Genomic DNA, 10,364 nt, shown 5'->3' on the forward strand with positions numbered 1-10,364 from the left:
CAGAGGGCCTGATGCCTTGCTCTGTCCTCCATGTTTACCTGCACTCATGTGCACAAAACCACATACAAATATATACATAATTAAAAAGAAATGTTTAAGCAATGAACTATATGTTTAGATAGGCATGTAAGCTCAGTGTTTGGCACTGGTAGCTTATTCCAGTATTATGTGATTTTTTTTCTTTAAAAAAGTGCAAATTGTGTAACTTGAAACTTTATTTTCAAATTATTCTGCAATGTGAGACTTTCAAGAATGTTAACCATCATCTACTTTCATTAACATATATCATATATATTAAAATCAGACACTATTGCACTATGAAACATGGAGCAGTAAATTGTCCTAACTTAGCTAATCAAAACCTGGAATCACCAAACAAAATCTCTAGTTCTCTTAAAAGATATTTATAAAGTTTATTTTTCCAAAACAAAACAAAACAAAACAACTGACTCAGTAAGTACAGTTCTAGCATGCAGCAAACCATCATTTAACATGTTTATCTTAACATAAATTCGTATTTTATTTTTATTCCTACAAGTCCCATAAAGAAGCTTGCAATGGTAATAAAGGTAAGTATTTTGTTACCGGTACTTCAAATAGCACTACAATACATCTCTTGACAAAATTTTTACAATATTTCAACTTTCAATATGAAACAGCTTCAAAAGGCATGAGCCAAAAGAAAAAAAAAAGGATCTTATCACCCAGGCAAAGACTCATGGTCATACAAGCACAACATTCAAAACTTCCCTGTTTAGGAGGGAAAGAAACACATCAGGCATTTCCTTTCAAAGAAAATTATATAAATTACTTAGAGAAATGCCCAAATCCACAATTTCACACATTAAATAACTCTTGAACTTTTACTCTTGGAAAACATGAACTATTTATGCTTTGCTTTTAACCAACAGACACAACCTTAAAGAGTTCTGTGCAAAGTCAATTCTGTGAGCCACAACTTGTTTGTGCAGGAAATACACAACTCAACTGTCAAAGAAACGGAGAGAAGTTACTCCTTGGAGCATGTGGCTCTCCTCTTTAGACAGATGTCTCCCCTTAAAATAGGCACATTTATCAATCATCTGGGTATCTTACTCATACCATCACATTTTACCTCTGTAAATTTTACCCAAGTTTCTTAAGGCTCACTTGGGGTGAAAGCTTTCCTCCCTCCTTCCCCTCACCAAGTACAGCTCTTACACCCTGATCAAAACTTACAATTACTCCATTGCCCTCCAACATAGGGCTTTCCACTATATGTAAGCATGCTAAACATCCACCTGCTTCTTTTCACCTTAGAAACAAAACAGTTAACCTTCTTATTGCTAGGAAATGTTAGTCAAAGATTTTACAAACTGCCGCAAATGTGAACGACAATCTGTGAGTAGGTCATTTCTTTCAGATTTGGATTAAATAAAATATTTTTGTCAAGTCATGTCAATACTGTTTAGAAACAAATGTTTTGAGCTCTCTAGGCACCTTACTCCTACACAGGGACAACATTCTTACTAACTGAAGGAACAACAAAGGGCAAAATGATACTGTAGCACTAGTGTCCTTCACAGCAGTGAAGTCTGAAACTACAGAGCTGTTGTCATTTGACTGAATTCAGCAGAAAAGATTTACTGAAGTCATAGGGCCAATGAGTTGTTACAGTCTTGTCCCTGCTGTCTGCTGTCAACACCAATGAGCAAACGGGTGCACTGCATTTAGCTAAAAAGATACATCTGCAGACATATATGAGAAACTCATGGCACTTGGAAAATACCATGCAAATGTAAACATTAGTGGATGGTAAATATACATGGGCACAACCCAGCTTCTTCGTACTTTTAAATGCCTTAGGGAAACTAATAGTAGCCTAGATTGGGATGGGGGGCACTTTTGTCTAAGAAGGTAAAATTACCAGTCTCTAAAAAACAGAGAGAAAAGAAACCACTATGGAAAAGTAAAATGCTGTTATTTCCCCAACCCATTTCCATATCTATTATTCTTTTAACTTGTAAGAAAAATGTTCTGCAATAGAATTTATGCTTCCATGTAGAAGAAAATAGGGTAGGGTGGTTTGTTGCAACTGAATGGCAATTCTGGCCTCATTCTGGGAGGTATGCATGTAATTCAGTAAGTGAGGCCAAATTGAACATTCCTAGCTTTTAACACAACCAGAGTTATATGCTGACAACCGTAGATTCCTATCAATGGCATCAAGTCATGCTATTCCTTCTCAAGTCATTCAACTGTGTCTAAAACACTCTTATTTAACTTACTCCATATTATGCATGACAAGCAATTGCCTATCAAGTCACCTAATGTAGGCCTTTGGCAAAAATGTCTTAAGGGGTATTACAACACCAGAGATCACAGACACGTTAGTGGTTTTATGTTATACAGTTGAATCTAGAGCCACTTTCTGTTGAGGTCGTTCCTTAAAGTGAGTGAGCTGATGTCTCTTCCAGTGAGGTGCTTGTCTAAATGTTTTGCCACAGACGGAGCACTCAAATGGCTTCTGCCCTGCATGAATTAAATAGTGTCTTTCTAGTTTGGACGGAGATCGGAAATGTTTACAACAAACACTGCACTGGTAAAGGAGCCCGTCACTTCTTTCAGGACGGCCTAAGTAACTGTAACAATGATGGCTCTGCTCTGACTCCAACAGTGTGTTGTCAAGGTAAGACTGCCTGTTCCTACAGTGGGAACCAAGCAGAAAATCCTCTGGTTCAGTCTTGACTTCAATTTCTGATACCTGACTGGACTCTGAACTTCCACACCTTTGGGAATCAAGCCCCTCGCACTGCTGAGAAGCAGCACAGCTAACATCATCATTTGGACGAATGAAAAGTTGGTTCACATTTCCAAAGTCCACTTGCCAAAAAGAACTATAAGGAATCTTTTCAATATGCGTTAGCTTATGTCTTTTTAAGTGAGCTGACTGTCTGAAAGATTTTCCACAAACATTACAGCCAAAAGGTCTCTGTCCAGTATGAATTAAATAGTGCCTTTGTAGCTTAGAAATAGAAGGAAACACCTTGTCACATTTATCACAGGGACACATCTTATGTCCAGTATGCATATTTTCACTTGAGTCTGAAAAACCACACTGAAGCATGTCACAGTTATTAAAGTATTCCTCACCTGATGAACCATAGATTGACAAGTCTTTATTGCTGACTGAACCATCCAGAGTTAATATGCTTCCCGTTGTAAGGATGCCTTGCAAACTCTTACCCGTATTTTGGCTCTGGAATTGCTTTTGCCAAGAAAATGGCAAAGTCAGGGTTTTCTTCTTTTTTTTGCTAACTGTCTTGTATGACCCATGTCTGCTAAGAGGACCCGCATATGTTCTCTGAGTTTGTTCTGTGTTCGGCTTACCAGAAGTACGTTCGCAATTTTTCAAGTAGTTGCTTTTAAATGTTCTTTTCTCTGATTGAAGGTTATCTGATTTTTTACCGCCAGCACGTTTAAGTTTAGCCAAGAGCTTTTTAACAATGGTCTTATAGTTACAGCTTCTTTTGAGTCTGCCTGGAACTCTGCCACCTCTGGCAGGAAGACACTCGTGGCCATTGAGAATCTGCTCTGATTCAAAACATTCTTCACACTCTGAACACTGAAAAGGGACAATATAAATTGAGTGGACATCAAGAGGATTATTCTCCTCAGATTCACCCATATCACCATTTTCAAAAGCATCCTGCTTTTCATTTAATTTATTAGGTAGGGAACATGATTCAGGACTTTTTACTTTTAAAGGAAGATTCTGAAAAGTCTTATTCCTAGTGTGGATTTGTTTATGCTTCAGAAGTTTGCTTTGAATCTTAAATCCTTTTTGACAAAAACAACATTGAAAAGGTCTTTCTTCTGAATGTGTGAGTTGGTGGATTTTTAAGTGGGTTGACTGTCGGAAAGATTTACTGCAAAGGACACATTTAAAAGGCCTCTGCCCAGTATGAATAAGTGAGTGCCTATCAAGTTTTGATTGTGACGGAAACATTTTGCCACAGATCGTACACGCATGAATATTCTTTCTTCTCTTCGTGGGATCAGACTTAGAGCATGGGTGCAGTGCTCGCCTCTCATCTGCAGTAAAAGTATTATACACTCCATACACAGGCTTCTCTTGCTTGGTCTCAAGTAGTCTTCTGACTTTAACATCATTATGGTAGGATTCATTGTGAAGCTGTTGATGTTTCACAAATGTCTTCAGATTTTTAAAGTGGCGCTGGCAAATATTACAACTAAAAGGCAGATTGTGAGTTAACTGGTGCCTCTCCAGATGAACGAGTTGTCGAAAGTTTTTATGACACACATCACATTCAAATGGCTTTTGACCAGTATGAATAAGATAATGCCTAGCTAATTTTGATGGTGTTTCAAAGTGCTTGAGGCAGATATTGCAAATATATGGCCTGTTCCTAGGTAGTTTGTTAGGTACACATTGCTGAATCTTCATCATTTTAAAGTTGTTTTCAGCCATCATATTCTTCAGTGGCATATTCTGATGAGTTCCATGGCATTCTTAAGTTCCAAAGATTTCTAAAAATCAAACAAGCAAAAACAAGAAAGTATTAATTTTAAGATTTGTATAAAAGCAAGTAGTTTAGTTGTCCTTAGGCAAAAGATTAAAAGTGTTTTCAAGTACTTTAACAACCATCTTGGATGAATTCTTTAGAATCATGGAACTAATTTTAGACAGATGGAAGTTTTCAAAATATCTAAAAATCTACGTTTTTGTTTTTTACTTGATAAACTATACTTAAAAATGACCAAACTTTATTTCTTAACGTTAAATAACCCTTTTAGTTCCAACTTTCTTCCTTCATTATTATATATGTCAATAATTTTCTTTGTCACTAAAAAACCAAAACAAAACAACCTGGTATTGTGGTGCACTTCTATAAAGTTAGATGCAAGAAAGACCATGAGTTTGAGGTCAATATGGGCTATTCAGCAATCTTAGGCCAGGCTCAGCTAGGGAGACTCTACCCTAACAATAAATAAAAAAATTGTACACTGATTAATAAAAAAGGTGAAAATATAAAATACTAAGAACAAGACATATTACCATTGAATTATAGCAATACTGCAGACAGACTCTGACCATAAAACATTTCATTTAATTATGTTTAGATGGTTGACACAACATTAAAACTATTCTCAATGGGCTTGATGGCACATGTCTTTGATCTCAGCACTTAGCAGAGGCAAGTGCATCTCTGTGAGTTCAAGGCCACCCTGGTTTACATATTGAGTTCCAAGACAGCCAGAGCTAGAAAAATGGCATCCTGTTTCCTAAACACAAAGCCCTCTCCTCCCTCTCCTCAAATATTTAAGATCAACAAGGAGAATATTCCCAGAAGACCAGAGTTTTAATCTTAGATTTTTTTTTTTTTTTTTTTTCCGAGACAGGGTTTCTCTGTGCAGCCCTGGCTGTTCTGGAACTCACTTTGTAGACCAGGCTGGCCTTGAACTCAGAAATCTGTCAGCCTCTGCCTCCTGTGTGCTGGGATTAAAGGCGTGTGCCACCACTGTCCAGCCTAGATTTTTTTTTTTTAACTGTAATTTGTGTGTCAGGAAAAAAGGGAATTTGAGACTCTTTAAACTGGGAGTAATGCTGTGCAAGTGAATGGCAATAATGTATGTGCACGTGTCAGAAAACCTTGAAGCAACACAGAAATATGAGATGCTACTGAGATCAACATTAACCAAATTTTATGTTGTGACTCTTATCTCTGTAATAATATTTTAGGTTCCTTAGATAGACACACAAAATTTAGTTCTTTTTTCCCTTCTGCTTTGTTGATGACTTTCTGACAAAGAAAAGAACAAAAGAATGAGGTTGACAAACTCACATATGTATTTATGAATAAAGAACAGAATGTTGAATGTGGTTCCTTTGTCAGGCAATATTCAAAATAGGTCATTCTGGTCTAAGATGTACTCATTACACATATCTTTGAGACAAACTAAAACTTAATAAACATTTCACAATTCTCATGTATCATCATCCAGAAAAGACAAGTTTCTTATCCATTACTATTCTATTAACCTTAAGTAAGCCAGGAATTGAAATAAAAACTAAACTAACTGAAGCTACACCAGGTCTTTCATTCTAGTATATAGAGCTTATAACTATACAAGAAACTCAGAATTCTTGTCTACCAACTTGGCAAACAGTCAACTATACTGTGCTTATTATCTCTCCTAGGAGGCACTTTAAATACAAAACCAAATACACACACTGTGCAATCTGAATAGGAAACAAGTACAATTTGAGAAACTATTTTGTACTAGTTACTTTTAAGTGTTTTCCGATGTACAGGTCCATACTCATTATTAACTGTAAAGTCAACTCAATATATCACTCACAGTCAGTCCAATTTGTTTAATAGATAATAAAGTACCAGAATATATCCCATGTGGTAGGGGACTGCAGGCAAGAGTTCTAAGGAAAACATTAGAGTCCTGTTTTCTTCCCATGGGTTCTATTATTTTAAAATATGCATGCAAAATCATCTTTATTAGTAGTCAAATGAAAACAATTAGACCATAAAGCACTCTACTAATTTATAAAAATGCATCATATAACCCAGCAACAAACACCTGTTGGTGTTATGGGTATTTCTATTTTGCTCAGCTCTGAAAAACAAAACAAAGCAACAAAAACAAACAACAAAACCTAAAAGTGAACAACTTCCAAACTTGTTGGCAATGACTTAAGAGCTAGAAGGATTAAAATTATCAGGAACCCAGCAAACTGCAAAGAATTCAGAAATGTATTTAATTCCTGCCAGGCAATTCACTGAATTCCTGCTCAGCAACAAATGTCAAGATGGTCAATCAGGATAATGAGCCAAGCTTAAATAATCAAACCTTCCTTCACTTGCCACACAGTGTTCTTCTAAACAGAAAGACACCAAGTGCGTGTTAAATGGAGATAGTGGATATAGTGCACAAGAGGAAAGCTTCTAACAAAGAGCTCCTGACTCCTATGGGCTAAGGTGCTAGGGGAGGGCTGGCAAAGGGCGAAAGGGAGAGATAAACTGCACCACACCGACTCTGTACTAAGTATGGAATGAGAAGGCAGCTTCTCCCCATGGAGCTGGTGAGCAAAACCTTGTAACTGCCTATGGTCAAACTATAGGGTTTGGGTGTGAAGCAGGGACTTCTCCATTCTTTTTGTATACTTCTCATTTCACTTACTGCTTTTTTTTTTTTTTTAAACAGAATACCACCCTCTCAAAAATAAAAAGTCTCACACTAAAACGACACAAGGCAACTATATGATTATAAATAACAGGCACTGGCTACCTATAGCTCCTGTCCCCGAAAGGGTCTGTGGTCAAGTAGCTATCACTAGTGTTAAGATTGGATACGCCTGTTACTTGCTTTGGGAAAGCACTTACGGTGAACCTTACCTTGTCAGAATCATCTGTGGCAAGTGGTGATCTCACTTCCTATTTATAAGTAAAAGGTCAGGGATTTCCACACTCCAGGCGCAATCCCCCTGTGTACTTAGAGGTTTAAATCCCATTTCAAATGATTTTTTTTTTCCTCTCCATTGAATTTTTAAACTTTTTAAAGAACATACACAAAAGATAATCTTTACGTTAAAGCGAAACATTACAAACCATTGGATGTGCCTCCATGACTCTATCTAGACATTATCATGACAGGAGTTGGAGTTGCTCACACAACATTAAGCCAAGTAACTATAAAAACTGACATCGATAAAATCCAATAGTGTTTCAAGGTTGAAAGTTTTTGCAAATACCTCGGGGGGAAAACAAAACAAAACACAAAATACAAAATATATTACAAGAAACAAAACACCTGAGAGAAACGTGGAGTTCCAGTTGGAGAATTATCTATGGTGATATTTACAAGTCTTCGCCTCTATTTTTTTCTGTCCATAGCCCACTCTCTTGGCCTTGAACCATCACCTTTTCCTAGACGGGAGCTACGTGTTCAGCCTCATCTCCTGTGCAAGTAATGAGTATGCAGGGGTCGAGCCGAGTTCAGGGACTGTAATATCCCATGCCTAGAAAAGAAGGGCAAGGGTGAGAGCTCCACTGACTGCAGCCAGAAGATGGGGTACAGAGGAAAAGCTGAGTGAAAGGTAGAAAATAAGTGATTTGACCCCAGGAAACTGGGCGCGGGGCTCAGCTCTTTTGAGTTTACCGCTCTGACGAAGCACATGCAAGGAGCTGAGGTCGTGGCACCCTGTTCGGATCCCCAGGAACCTCGGCAGGACTTGAGCAGGCCTGACCCTTCCCGGGATTCGTTCCACCTCGCACGCAGGCTTCTGGGGTCCGCCACACTCACCCGGAGCTGGCAAGGGCCGGGCAGAAACGCATCTCAGAGCCTGGGTTTCGCCGAGACGGAAGATAAGCGCACGTCCGCAGGGTCGGCGCGGCGACTGGCTGAGTGCGCAGGCCCGGCGCTCAGGCGCGCTCTGAATGCGGTCCGGGCGGAAACAGCCTGTCAGGATCTTTGGGCCGGTGCTCGCTTCTCATCCACCCAGTGCTTCTATTTCCAAGGAGAGAAAATGGAAGACTGTAACAGTGTGTATGCACTTTTTACCCTACTGTTACCGACACCTTCATTGTGGAAATCCCAGAAAGGACTGTAAAACTCCGGCTCTTATTGGAATCCATGATTAGAGTTCAAACTCCACTCCTAATTTTTTGTAAGGTCCGGGCTGTTGATAATACTCTCAGTATTAGGTACATTCTAGATCAGGACTGTTCTCAGCATTTCATATTTCTGTAAATACGACAAAGAGGTTAAGACACAGAGAATCAGCACATCTGAGGGGCCCTATCCATTGTCCTGCCAGGGTCTGGTCTTGCTGATCTCACCAGTTCTACGTATTTTGGACATTTACAATATAGAAAACTCTTTGCCCAGCATTTTGGCTCTTCTTTGACAATTTATATAAGTTGTCTTTGGACAACATGCAAAAGTACCTGACATTATACCAAATACAAAAGCTTCATGAAATGATAGAACACTTGTTAGGGTCCAGGAATATCTAAACAAATCACTGAGACACCAGTCTCAGTAAGGTATGGATCATTTATTGAATGCATACTCCAAATACAAATTTGCGATGGGAGCAAGCCTCAGAACCAGTTTTTATATGGAACAGGTGCATTTGCAGCATTTACAACATTTGTAACATATAGGCTATCTAGACAAAGCAGCGCTGTCTGACCTTTAAGCTGACAGTCTGGGCCTAGAGGCAAGGAGGCTAGAAGAATCTTCAAAGTCTATGAGACTCTGTAACAAAGTACTAGATATTTTTGTCTGGGCAAGGAACAATGGGTCAAGTGAAGGTTAAGCTACAAAACGAAGATGGGGTGAATGTGGTAGGGCTATGGTCACTTTTTAATATTTAACACCCCCCTGAGTTGTATAGGGGAGGTCAAATCATTGGCTCTATAGTGTCCTCCATGAGCAAAGGATCTTATTATGTCTTAAGAACCATGAACTGAACAGTGGAAAAGGAAATCAAGGCATTAATAATGCAGGGCCCAAAGTTTAGCATTAGCAAAGGTAAGCACAGGGGGCAACCAAGGCTGTGATGAGTGAAGTTAAGCAAGGAGACCAATTCAAAAGGGATTCATACCAGCTCATTTACTGCTTTCTCTGTTGTTCCCTATCAAGGAGATTATTTCTGCCAGGATGTCCCTGAGTACCCTAGGGTGACTAACATATAAACAACTTTGTTCTCCAAGGGTCATATATAACCCCCCATTCTTTTAAGAACAATACATTTAGAGCCCTTTGATTCTGTAGGACTACTTCAGCTAAGAAGTCTTCTTGATTTTCTAGGAATGAGGTGACTGAGCAAAGCTGGGCTAAGCCTTTTTCAACTTGTTCACTGAGGTATTTTTGTATTCCTGGCATCCCATGACTAGAGCTGTTCTACTATGTGCAGGAGAGCCTGCTATCCCCAGTCTTACTAGTGTGGCTATCAGAATAGGGACAGTACATTATTGTGTCAGGAGACCTGTGTGAATTCATCCTGCAATACCTTCATAATAGGAAATCTGGGGTAGAATATGTACCATTATGCACAATTCAGGTTTTTTGCTCAATGGCAAGATGGCCAACAGAGAAATGAGTGAGTCCTGAAATACAGGCAAACCAAAACCCTCTAGGTGCAGCCAGGAAATTGTTCTCTTTTAGCCTGATGGTATTAGAGGCCTGTATCAAATGCACATCAGGATCATGACATATTTGAGAAAAAGGTCAAGTAGGTAGATGCCACGCACACTTTGCGTGACGGCCGGCCGTATTGTCGCCTGGCACCCCAAACTCAGAGGTGGCCCAGATATGTCCTCGTACTAGTGTGCTAGGAACTC

General features: G+C 39.0%; 1 protein-coding gene across 5 annotated transcripts; it reads right to left on the reverse strand.

Moving 5' to 3' along the window:
• Positions 1 to 383: 383 nt before the first annotated feature.
• Positions 384 to 8,452, reverse strand: Znf770 (zinc finger protein 770). 5 transcript variants are annotated; one of them, XM_031371395.1, is made up of 3 exons: positions 8,320 to 8,438; positions 7,938 to 8,035; positions 384 to 4,530 (listed from the first exon to the last, which is right to left on the reverse strand). In XM_031371395.1, the coding sequence occupies exon 3, from the start codon at positions 4,487 to 4,489 to the stop codon at positions 2,384 to 2,386; it is 2,106 nt and encodes a 701-aa protein (XP_031227255.1). In that variant the 5' UTR covers positions 4,490 to 4,530; positions 7,938 to 8,035; positions 8,320 to 8,438; the 3' UTR covers positions 384 to 2,383. The 5 variants fall into 5 exon arrangements, with proteins under 5 accessions (XP_031227255.1, XP_031227253.1, XP_031227256.1 ...); XM_031371393.1 differs by having other exon boundaries at positions 7,828 to 8,035; XM_031371396.1 differs by lacking the exon at positions 8,320 to 8,438 and adding an exon at positions 8,176 to 8,312.
• Positions 8,453 to 10,364: the final 1,912 nt, after the last annotated feature.

Source organism: Mastomys coucha, unplaced genomic scaffold, assembly GCF_008632895.1.
Source record: "Mastomys coucha isolate ucsf_1 unplaced genomic scaffold, UCSF_Mcou_1 pScaffold15, whole genome shotgun sequence".
NCBI lineage: Eukaryota > Metazoa > Chordata > Mammalia > Rodentia > Muridae > Mastomys > Mastomys coucha.

Excerpts from the sequence above, each read along its gene's own strand:
- Znf770 (XM_031371397.1), bottom strand. The coding sequence starts at position 4,489 with ATGCCACTGAAGAATATGATGGCTGAAAACAACTTTAAAATGATGAAG.